The sequence below is a fragment of the Oncorhynchus gorbuscha genome, linkage group LG15, assembly GCF_021184085.1.
Source record: "Oncorhynchus gorbuscha isolate QuinsamMale2020 ecotype Even-year linkage group LG15, OgorEven_v1.0, whole genome shotgun sequence".
NCBI classification, from domain to species: Eukaryota; Metazoa; Chordata; class Actinopteri; order Salmoniformes; family Salmonidae; genus Oncorhynchus; species Oncorhynchus gorbuscha.
In genome coordinates, this window is record NC_060187.1 from 40852276 (window position 1) to 40864064 (window position 11789).

General features: G+C 41.9%; 1 protein-coding gene across 2 annotated transcripts; it reads right to left on the minus strand.

Annotated features, from left to right (window-relative positions):
- Positions 1-9607: 9607 nt before the first annotated feature.
- On the minus strand, positions 9608-11478 carry LOC123996710 (mitochondrial import inner membrane translocase subunit Tim13). Of its 2 annotated transcripts, XR_006832026.1 has the most exons (4): positions 11238-11478; positions 10876-10944; positions 10286-10722; positions 9608-10218 (listed from the first exon to the last, which is right to left on the minus strand). XR_006832026.1 is itself a non-coding variant. In XM_046300328.1 (3 exons), the coding sequence occupies exons 1-3, from the start codon at positions 11355-11357 to the stop codon at positions 10624-10626; spliced, it is 288 nt and encodes a 95-aa protein (XP_046156284.1). In that variant the 5' UTR covers positions 11358-11478; the 3' UTR covers positions 9608-10623. The 2 variants fall into 2 exon arrangements, 1 of the variants encoding a protein (XP_046156284.1); XM_046300328.1 differs by having other exon boundaries at positions 9608-10722.
- Between the last annotated feature and the right edge of the window lie 311 nt (positions 11479-11789).

Here is an 11789-nt window from a genome sequence, read left to right on the forward strand (position 1 = left end):
TTCTCTCAACCAGCTTCATGAGGAATGCTTTTCCCACAGTCTTGAAGGACTTCCCACATATGCTGAGCACTTGTTGGCTGCTTTTCCTTCACTCTGCGGTCCAACTCATCCCAAACCATCTCAATTGGCTTGTGGTCGGGTGATCGTGGAGGCCAGGTCATCTGATGCAGCACTCCATCACTCTCCTTCTTGGTCAAATAGCCTGAAGGTGTATTTTAGGTTGAAAAACAAATGATATTCTCACTAAGCGCAAACCAGATGGGATGATGTATTGCTGCAGAATGCTGTGGCAGCCGTGCTGGTTAAGTGTGCCTTGAATTCCAAATAATTCACTGACAGTGTCACAAACAAAACACCCCCACACCATTACACCTCCTCCTCCTTGCTTCATGGTGGGAACCATACATGCGGAGGTCATCCGTTCACCTACTCTGCATCTCACAAAGACAAGGCGGTTGGAACCAAAAATCGCAAATTTGGACTCATCAGACCAAAGGACAGATTTCCACTGGTCTAATGTTCAATGCTTGTGTTTCTTGGCCCAAGCAAATCTCGTCTTCTTATTGGTGTCCTTTAGTAGTGGTTTCTTTGCAGCAATTCGACCATGAAGGCCTGATTCACGCAGTCTCCTCTGAACAGTTGATGTTGAAATGTGTCTGCATTTATTTGGGCTGCAATCTGAGGTGCAGTTAACTCTAATGTGGTAACTCTGAGTCTTCTTTTCCTGTGGCGGTCCCTCTGAGAGCCAGTTTCATCATAGCGCTTGATGGTTTTTGCGACTGCACATTTTCAGAATTAACTGACCTTCATGTCTTAAAGTAATGATGGACTGTTTTTTCTCTTTGTTTATTTGAGCGGTTCTTGCCATACTATGGACTTGGTCTTTACCAAATAGGGCTATCTTCTGTATACCACCCCTATCTTGTCACAACACAACTGATTGGCTCAAACGCATTAAAGAAGGAAAGAAATTCCACAAATAAAATTTTAACAAGGCACACCTGTTAATTGAAAGGCAGTTCAGGTGACTACCTCATGAAGCTGGTTGAGAGAATGCCAAGAGTGTGCAAAGCTGTCATCAAGGCAAAAGGGTGGCTACTTTGAAGAATCTAAAATATATATTGATTTGTTTAATACTGTTTTTGGTTACTACATGGTTCCATTTGTGTTATTTCATAGTTTTGATGTCTTCACTATTATTCTACAATGTAGAAAATAGTAAAAATAACGAAAAACCTTGAATGAGTAGGTATATGAATAGAAAGGTGTGTACAGCAGGAGTTATATTTATGAGCCATGTGTAGAATACTGTATATAAAGTGGGTGAAACAGTGTGTAAACATTATTAAAGTGACCAGCGTTCAATGACTCTGTACATAGGGCAGAAGTTTCATAAGGTGCAGGGTAGAGTACCGAGTGGTAGCCGGCTGCAACAGTGATTAAGGTTCAGGACAGGGTCCTGGGCGGAGGCCGGCTAGTGGTGACTGTTTAACAGTCTGATGGCCTGGAGATAGAAGCTGTTTCTCAGTCTCAGCTTTGATGCACCTGTACTGTCTTCACCTTATAGATTGTAGCTGGATGAACAGTCAGTGGCTCAGGTCCTTGATGATCTTTTAGGCCTTCTTGTGACACCAGGTACTGTATATGTCCTGGAGGGCAGGCAGTGTGCTCCCGGCTAACCGCACCACCCTCTGGAGAGCCCTGAGGTTGCGGACGGTGCAATTGCCGTAACAGGCAGTGATACACCCTGACAGGATTTAGATTTTGTCATTTATTTAACCTTTACTTAACTAGGCAAGTCAGTTAAGAACAAATTCTTATTTACAATGATGGTTTTCCCCAGACAAACCGTAACCCGGACGATGCTGGGCCAATTGTGTGCCGCCTTATGGGATTCACAATCACGTCCGGTTTTGATACAGCCTGGAATAGAACCAGGTTCTGTAGTGACACCTCTAGTACTGCGACGCAGTGCCTTAGACCACTGCGCCACTCGGGAGCCCAGGATGCTCTCAATGGTGCATCTGTAGAAGTTTGCGAGGTTCTTTCGGCGCCAAGACAAATCTCTTCAGCCCCCTGAAGTTGAAGAGGCGCTATTGCTCCTTCTCCACGAAGCTGTTTGTGTGAAGGGACCATTTCAGGCTGTCAGTGAACTGCAATCCGAGGAATTTGAAGCTTTTGACCCTCTCCACTGCGCCCCGTCGATGTGGATGGGGACGTGCTCTCTCTGCTGTCTCCTGTAGTCCACGATGAGCTCCTTAGTTTTGTTGACGTTGAGGGAGAGTTTATTTTCCTGCCACCACTATGCCAGGGCCCTCACCTCCACCCTGTAGGCTGTCTCATCATTGTTGGTAATCAGGCCCACCACTGTTGTGGGATGGGTTCAGACCCAGGGCCCTGAGTTTAGTGTTGATCTTGTAGGGCAATATATTGTTGAAGGCTGAGCTGTAGTCGATTAACAGCATTCTTACATAGGTATTTCTCTTGTCCAGGTGGGATAGAGCAGTGTGCAGTGCAATGGTGATTAACTCTGGTACAGTCAAAGGGTGCATTCTTAAATTGCCTCCAGTGTGTCAGAGTGCTTCTGGGTCGTACGTAAATTCAGAGCGTTGTCAGATTGTCCGTTCGTAAATTCAGAGCGTTGTCAGATTGTCAGTTCGTAAATTCAGAGCGTTGTCAGATTGTCAGTTCGTAAATTCAGAGCGTTTGGCTCTCGGAGGGTTCAGAGCGCACACTGGATGCTCTGGCCGAGGAGTAGGGTTGATCCGAGTGTTCTGACCTCAACGGCAGTCAAGCACCCAAGCTAACTGACTAACGTTGGCTAGCTTGCTAGCTACTTCCAGACACAAATGAGAAAACACTTCACTCGGACCATTTTACTCGCCCTAGCAGAGCTGGTTAGGCTGTTTTCATGTTATCCAGACTGTAACAAGTGTGTCAATTCTTCCCTGGATAATTTCTCCCTGGATTTTCTTTTTAATGAAAAATGGCGCAATCTGGATTTTTACAAAACCCAGATTAATCTATGGAATTCTTATTTGTTATATCAACCACTGTGGCACTAATAACACATGTAAGATAATAGATTTTGGATATAATCATGTATTTATTGAACAATTAGCTTTTTATTCAAATTAAGGATATCAAAGGGAACAGTATGACAGCCTCTAGATTAAAATGTGCAGATAATATAGCTTTGTAGCTGATAGTTTTTAATCAGACAATTTTGTCTGTGGAAGCTAATAAAATTGTACAGGATTGAATTGGTCATATTACTCTTGTTGGAATGGTGATAGCGCCTTCTAGCGAAGAAAAGAAGAACATGCCTATTTGTTAGGAAAGGGTCCCAAGTAGAAGTTGCCATAGGATTGCAGGTGACAAACACAAAACAGACCTTAGATCAGTATCTTGGGCTAACTACTCCTGCTCCCTTATAAAACATTTTACAAGTAAAGCCTTGGGGAGAAAATATTATGTGTTTTTCTATAATCAATGTGATAACAGAGAAGATCTTGCAGCATGTTTCTCCACAAGGTGTTTTACTCTGTGCTACTGAACTTTGTTATTTTGTGCCTTGGCTGCTATTTCTAAAAAAACTTTTTCTGTCACAAGCACTTGTTATGTAGCTCTATGTATATTAGTATAGCTTTACAAACTATTGGGAAAAATCTTCACTTGCTGCTCTTGTTCAAAGGGTTTTTATTGAGAATCTGGACAGCCATCCAGTGCCTAGGTACATATGTTGGAGCTTAATTTGAGCCAGTTTGCTACAGCAGGAAAATAATCCTGCAGCAACAGGAAATGTAAAGTATTATGTGGATTATAATTATATAATTATAATATTAATGGACATTTTTGAAAGGGTTGATACATTTTTCTTAAGTGAAAATCAAGTCTGAAATTTCAAAGTGGAAATTACAAAATTCAGAAGCCTTTTTAAAACTAAAATACACAACAAGTTTTAAATGTTGCATGTCATTGCGCTTTCTCTCTCTCTCAAATCAAATTCTTGATACACATAGGAAACTGTTGAGCGTGAAAAACACAGCAGCGTTGCAGTTCTTGACACACTCAAACCGGTGCGCTTGACACCTACTACCATACCCCGTTCAAAGGCACTTAAATATTTTGTCTGCCCATTCACCCTCTGAATGGCACACACACACAATCCATGTCTCAATTGCCTCAAGGCTTAAACATCCTTTCTTTAACCTGTCACCTCCCCTTCATCTACACTGATTTAAGAGGAATTAACAGTTGACATCAATAAGGGATAATAGCTTTCACTTGGATTCACCTGGTCTGTCTATGCCATGGAAAGAGCTGGTGTACCTAATGTTTTGTACACTCAGTGCATAGTCTTGTGAACTATTTAGCAGTCTTATGGCTATTTAGCAGTCTTATGGCTAGAAGCTGTCTCGGAAATTGTTGGTCCGGGAGCCGATGCTCCGCTACCGTTTGACGGACGGTAACAGGGTGAACAGACTATAGCTCGAGTCTTCATCAATTTTTCGGGCCTCTGCTGTGTCCACTGAGCCGTTGGGCTTGCCCTGCAAACTCATTGGATAACGCTGAGCAGGCCTCTTGCTAGCTGTTACTCAAATGGGGCGCAGCACAGCTTCAAGAAAACAGTCGTTTTCACACTAGGGATTTCATGGCTAATTGAGGTAAGACAGTAATTCTGCTCATCCATTATGCATGTGTGAACTACACATTGACACATCCAGCCCAAAGCAGGAGGTTTGAACAATTATTTTTTAGTCGTCAAAGTAGCGGAGCATGTCTTTAAGATCTTACATCTTTAGGAGAGCCATGTAATGTAACCATGCTGATGAGCATCCTCAAAATGTGACAATGTTTTTAGATTCTGTCTAAATCTATACGTATGGAATAATGTCTGGATCAATACAAATTTACTATTCATATAACTGACATGCACTTTTGCAGAAAAAAAGAAATGTCTAGTTTGAAATGTGACAAATTGTTCTTGCACTGAAAGCATGATACTACTGTGCAAGATGGGGGGGGGGGCTTGAAATTACCTGTCATTTTCTTTCGCCCAGAGATGTGTCGATCACAACCATCTCTTATCTGTCTCACACTGAAATACACTAACTAGCCTGGTGCCAGATGTGTATGTGCTTGATGTGTATCAGGCAAATGACAATGAGGATCAGATGAGTTGACTAAAGCACATATGAACCACGATAGGAACACACTTCTTTGTTGCCAGGGTCCGTGTGCCTCACCTCTCTGTTCTATTGTCTCCAGTATGGCACGTTCACACTGAGTGTCTGTGGATTTTTATCTGTGGTCTGTTTCTAGAGCACCAAAGGGCTGATACACTCAATGTCTCACTTTAATCATGATTATTGGATGTTTATTTTATTAAAAGTTCAACTATTGCAACAAGAGAAATGCCAGGGTCATCATGTCAATAACATATGACTGGTCTTTTTGTTCTGCGTATCATGAATGCACACACCCCATAAGTTTGTTCACTCTGTGGCCAGTTCAACACAATCAATAAATGACTTTTATTGAACTATTGATACATTTGTTTGTACCTTTTCATTCGAAAGAAAAATCAACAGCTGAAAAGTGCTTAACCATTTCAATATATAAATATATCTTACATTGGTGAGAGGGAGTTTGTGAGAAGGATGTGAACTAGTTTACTGGCAGCTCACCAGTGTCATGTGACCGAGCGCATGGTGACACAGCCACGGAGAGGCCCAGGACAGGGTATGGCATTGTCTATTCCCATGCAGGTGTCGATATAAGGATCCATCAGTACCATGTTGGGGAATGCTTTGTTCATCTTTCGCTTGCTCAGCATGTAGATCTGGCCATTGACTGTGGTGCATCCACCAAAGAACGTTCTGGCCAGACATTCTTCTTCTAGAACTATCCATTCGTCTGTCTCCACATCCAGCCTTAGCGTCCGGCCTATCAGGAGATAGAGGACCCCGTTGAGCTCTGTTGTGAGAAGGTCATACCTACGGGACATAAAAATCTATTTTACAAGGAACCTGTCCCAGACAAAAGTTTGTTGGTGCAAATTCTGAGTTCACCTACCTAGTCACTTACCTGACCACGTCCCATTGGTCCTCCTTCATCAGGTATCTCTGAATGCCGCTGTACACCTCACCATTTTCATCCAGTCCACAAGCCACATAAATACACAAACCCAGAGTGTCAGTGGCAGTCCTCTCCACAGCCCGCACCATGGGGCTGACCTCCTCCCAGCCCTCTGCTCCCAGCAACCGCTTCTTCACGTGAGCTTGGCCTTATTTCTATTACAGCATATTGGATGACTGTCATTCAGATTCCATTCCCCTTGTTCAATGTAACTTTGATAGGTTTAGGCTACAACATGATGCTACAATTTGCCCTATACCCATCATGAGGTTTCTACAACCAAGCCCATGAACGTAAGGTTACAACGTATGTGCACACAGATTGAGAGAAACACTTGAGATGACAGAGATGACATTCAATACCGCCTTGTAAACTCTTGCCTGCATCGAGCTTATCTAGGGTGTAATCATTAGTCCAACAGTTGCAAACAAGAGTTTTTATTGGACAAATTCAGGTATTATTTTTATCCCTGTTTCGTTTGCTTCCGTTTAGGAATCGTTTTTCAACAGAATTGGAGGAATGAATACACCCTTGATCAGGCATGAACGCAGTTCACTTTCATAGCAGTCATATTGTATTCCTTCTCGTCTCTATGCACTCTCCTCCTCTCACCTTCTCCCTTTGTTTGTGGACTTCAATGAACAACACATCCTCTGTATGTGACCAGCCGAAAAAACATTTCTAAGCCGAATCAGATCATGACCGCTACACACAGCCTACATCGTTGTCCCCATATTAGCTACAGTAACGTCCTAGTCAACATAGATAATATAACTAATACGTTAGTAAACCCACTACAATCGTGCAGCACCAAAAGCTTACCTTGACTTGGAAGAGTTCCAATGTTGTGTTGGATAGTCACAGCTAGCGAGCTAACATAGCATCCCTCTGTTTGAGCTGGGTGTTCGAGTAATTAAACTAGCCAGCTGCATTTGCGAGTTAAGTAAGTGAAACTGAAATTTTTGAATAAATTAATTTGTCTTTCTCTCTCTTTGAGTCAACTACTACCACATTTTATGCACTGCAGTGCTATCCAGCTATAGCATATGCTTTCAGTACTAGATTCATTATCTGATCCTTTGATTGGGTGGACCATGTCAGTTCATGCTGCAAGAGCTGATAGGTTGGAGGACGTCCTCCGGAATTGTGCTACCATGGTGCTACCCTACAGAGTGCTGTTGAGGCTACTGTTGACCTTCATTGCAAAACAGTGTTTTTTAATCAATTATTTGGTGATGTGAATATATTTTGTGTAGTTTTGTCTAAAAATATCTTAGCTTCTGGGCCTGAGTAGCAGGCAGTTTAATTTGGGCAAGCTTTTCATCCAAAATTCCGAATGCTGCCCCCTGCCCTAGTGAAGTTAAGGCTCAAGCCATACGTAACGCCCCGGACGAGAGCTAGCATTTTTCCAATCCCCACATGACACATTGATTCATTGTTTATTTCCTCTGCAGGATAAGAAAGTATATTTGACGTGTCAAAATATATTTACAAACCAGTCAGTGACATTTCAGGGAGGACGAGAAGGTAGCCTAATTGTCTAGCTAACAACTAAGCAGCTATTTTGAACTAGGACTGGTCATTCATGTTGACAGTCAATGCACCTCAATTGCAAACACATTTTATTCACTAACAATAATCACAGCCAGTGGTGTCCTGAAAGGTTTCTATCATCTGTTGTACCTGGTGTTGGATGGAACAATTGAATGAATGTGTGGTAAGGGATACAAACTCCTTGTCAGGGTGCTGAGGGATGTTATTTTTTTTACTAATGAAACACATCCCTCAGCACCCTGATGAGGACTATTAACAAAATACCAGTTTATGGGAAATGCATGCTGTTGAACTTACATTTTCCTCCCAGAGAGTGGCTGGCATACTTTTCTTCTCCCTCACCAGTCTCAGATAACCAATTCAAGCTGCCAGAGACAACTGGGCTTAGCAGTGTGCAGAGAGACCTCTGGTGCTCATCTGCCCACAGGATGGCTCGGAGACCATTCCTAAAGCCCCTTCTTACAGCTAGCTGGTAGCAGCACCTCTGCCTCCTCTCCTATAACAAACTATCAGGGGCTGCATCTCCCCTTCATCTACACTGTACTGAAATGACAGGTTCGGCGAAAGCTGTATGACAGATGAATGGTTGTTGAATTGGTTGTTGCTATTATTTGAATGCCGGTGACATGATGAGTGGTGCTTGGCTGCTAATTATTAAATAAAATGATCTTATCTCATCATAACCCCCTGTCCACTTTATCAGCTAACTGTTGTCTAGAGACCATGCACCAAAACCAGATTGGTCAAGTTTGCCATTTATTGCAACAGTTTTTGTAACAAAAACATCCATAAGTTGAAAATGTGATGGAAACCCATTTAACTTGTTTTTTTCCCCCCGGTACATGATAACTTAACTGCAACAACAACAAGAAAAGTGCAGTCATCACACAGTTTTTTACAATCTGTAACGAGTATGTTTGATGGGAATACACCTCTGGTGGGAAAATGCACACATAGTCCTTATGCGGATTTTGTTTTTACGCGTCAATTGGATGGAAACCTAGCTACTGTTCCCAAATGTACATTTACAGTCTGTATGGTGACAAATATTTAAAATCAGGTGACTTCTTCTTGTTCTTATGCTTTTATCGACCTTCCTAGGACCAATGCACATTTTGGGAGATTCCGGGAGATTCTGGTGGCCCTCTCACGCGTTGTGAACCCTCTGGCCAGTGGTTTGTTGCCGGGGTGACCGGGTGGGGACATGGCTGTGGATGGACTGGTTTCCCAGGAGTCTACATGCGGGTCACTGCCATCAGGGAATGGATATCTAACTGTCTGCCCTTCTGAAGCTATGGAAAAGAGGCAGAATTGAGACATCATACAATACTTGAGGACACAATGGGTTTTCTACTTTGCAGCCACCACTGGTATTTCTTGTGCGCTACTGGTCAAGGATGATGTATGCACTCCACCATCATCATCATCATGAAACTACCTGGAGATATCAGGAGATCCAGATGAACTTTTGGACTAGTAAAATGGTGGTCTGTGGACATTTTACTAAAATATGCATATAAACATGTAGAAGTTGTGTATTTATTTTATTGTATTAGAGAAAATATCCATACGGTGTAAGCATTTTGATTTCTGTGGGTTCAAAAATGGTATTTATTGACATTTACATTACTGTCATTTGTCATATGTGGCCAACCAGCTTTTTAATGTAAATTCTGTGGGCCAACCATCTAAAAGTTGGAGAAGCTACATTTTTATAGCAGATGCTCAGGAACTGAGCCTTGCATGAAAGCATCTTTATGTAGTGTAGCTAGATCTACACTTCTGGAAGCAGTTCAGGCGCTACAAGAAATATGACACAACGACACGGTTTCCCCCAGCATTGGAGAATGTATATGAAATATGCAAGGAATAAGTATTTTAAAAAGTAAAAAAATAAAACAGGGCACAAATGCTTGATCAGAATTTATTTATTTACGTCTCACAAGTGAAAAAGGCAATTCCAGTCAGTCACAAACACACTTCTGAGCAGCGGCACCTATATCTTTACTTCCTTACACAAATCAAAGGGATGAATGAAGGAGAGCTGTTCCCAGTAATCTAACAAACGAAGCACACAAAGCAGCCAGGTTCAAAACAGGTTCAATACAAAGTCTGCACCACAGCAGACCCTGTTAAACAGATCCACTAGGGCAGATAGTGACAACTGGAACAACTGAATACTGTTTTGTTCTCGACACGTATTATATAGGATTGTTTAGCTGGTCCGAGTGCCTGGTTCACAGTTATGAAAAAAAAAAATTGTTCCTCAGTTCTTCCACAGGGAAGAAACCAGGTTTAGCAAGGTGGTAAAAGAAGCCTTGCCTAATCACATCAGGGAACTGGGGTTTTACCCACACTCATAGCCAGTAGCCAACTGAAGAATAGGTACCTAATCCCATCAGGGAACTGGGGTTTCACCCACACTCATAGCCAGTAGCCAACTGAAGAATAGGTACCTAATCCCATCAGGGAACTGGGGTTTCACCCACACTCATAGCCAGTAGCCAACTGAAGAATAGGTACCTAATCCCATCAGGGAACTGGGGTTTCACCCACACTCATAGCCAGTAGCCAACTGAAGAATAGGTACCTGGCACTGAACTTTTAGGGGACAGTTAGAGAGTTTTACATTATAATTGCAGAGAATATTTCCTTTTTAACATTATTATTTCATGACACTTTTAATAATAATAATAATAAAAAACAATAGAAGATATCAATTTGTTAAAATATCCTTTTAGTGAAAGGAAAATGTCCACTACCATTATTGCTGCCATTCACAGGGTCTCCAAACCTGTCCGTTAGGTGTTCTCACAGAAATGTGTGTGTCATCATGCCACATAAGCTCTTGCAGCCTCAGCCATGAACACCTTCCCTGCCATACGTTTTGGCTTTGCAAAAGGTGTGGCTGGCAGAATAGGACAATGTTCATATACGAGCTCTTTCCCTCTGTAGTCTGGAGTTGTAGGCACGGGACACAGTATTCCATGCATCCATATATCGATCCATGCACATAGCGATGCATTTCTGCAATAAACAGACAAATATATCAGTGAGCATTACCCAGTCCCACAGCATAACATTAGCATGTTCAAATGTGCACCTTATCTGAGGTTTGAAATTACACTTCATATACCGTCCCATCAATCTGCAAATAAAACACACTGGCATAACAGTTACCTGTTCAGAGTTGTCCAACGTGCCTCCAGGTTTGCCTATGCATTTCTTGAAACATTTGTCTGTCATTCTCTAGAACAAAGAAAAATGAAAAAGGTTTAACCCTCCTTCATGTCAGTGAGCTAGAAGGTCATTCTCACCTCATAGTTCAGGCTCAACGACCTCCGACAAGGAGTTAAAGAAGACAGCAAGTTAAAGACCATGCAAATAAAATCATTAGCTGGATATGCCCAGTTTGGATATGGTCTATTGAGCTAGCTAGCTAACGGTTGTTTTTGCATTAGTTAGCTATATACCTGGATACAAACAATTACAATATTTCTACTACCTAGCTAGCTTGCTAGCTCAAAACAATTAAACGTTACCTGCAAGAGCTCTTGCGCATTAGCCACCGCAATCTGTACCTTTACTTGCTCCATGATTGTGCCGGTATCCATTTTACCGGACCCAGCACCTGATGAAAAATCGGAACCAAATCCGTCCATATCTAATTGCTATAATATTGTATTTAAGAAATGACACTGTAGCTAGTAATTACACGTGTTAGCTAATGAAAACACTTCGGAAAAATTGCCCTTGAAACGATATTGTTCGACCACGTGACTTCCTGTAATTGTGATTCCAACGTGGGGAATGTAGTTTTCAGTACCATGGACAGTTCATCGTTACAAAATTGTAGTCTACACGAAGCGTGATCATTTTATCTTGATTCACTCATTTAAATAAAAACATAATAAATATAACATGTCTGAAATGTATTTTGGCCCATCAAAAAGTTTGAGACACATGGGTGTGTTATATTCCAACACATAGATTTGACTGACACAATGTTTGTTCATTATGCAGAGTAGCAGTCATCTAATCTTCTACTGTGCCTTGGGAAAGTATTCGCCCCCCTTGAACTTTGCGACCCGTTG

What these genes read in the sequence shown, in the direction of transcription:
- LOC123996710 (XM_046300328.1), bottom strand. Translation starts at nt 11,357, where the DNA reads ATGGACGGATTTGGTTCCGATTTTTCATCAGGTGCTGGGTCCGGTAAA. An exon ending in ATGCGCAAGAGCTCTTGCAG is followed by an intron (nt 10,945 to 11,237) that starts GTAACGTTTAAT and finishes TCTTTGTTCTAG; the next exon opens with AGAATGACAGACAAATGTTT. An exon ending in CGTTGGACAACTCTGAACAG is followed by an intron (nt 10,723 to 10,875) that starts GTAACTGTTATG and finishes TGTTTATTGCAG; the next exon opens with AAATGCATCGCTATGTGCAT.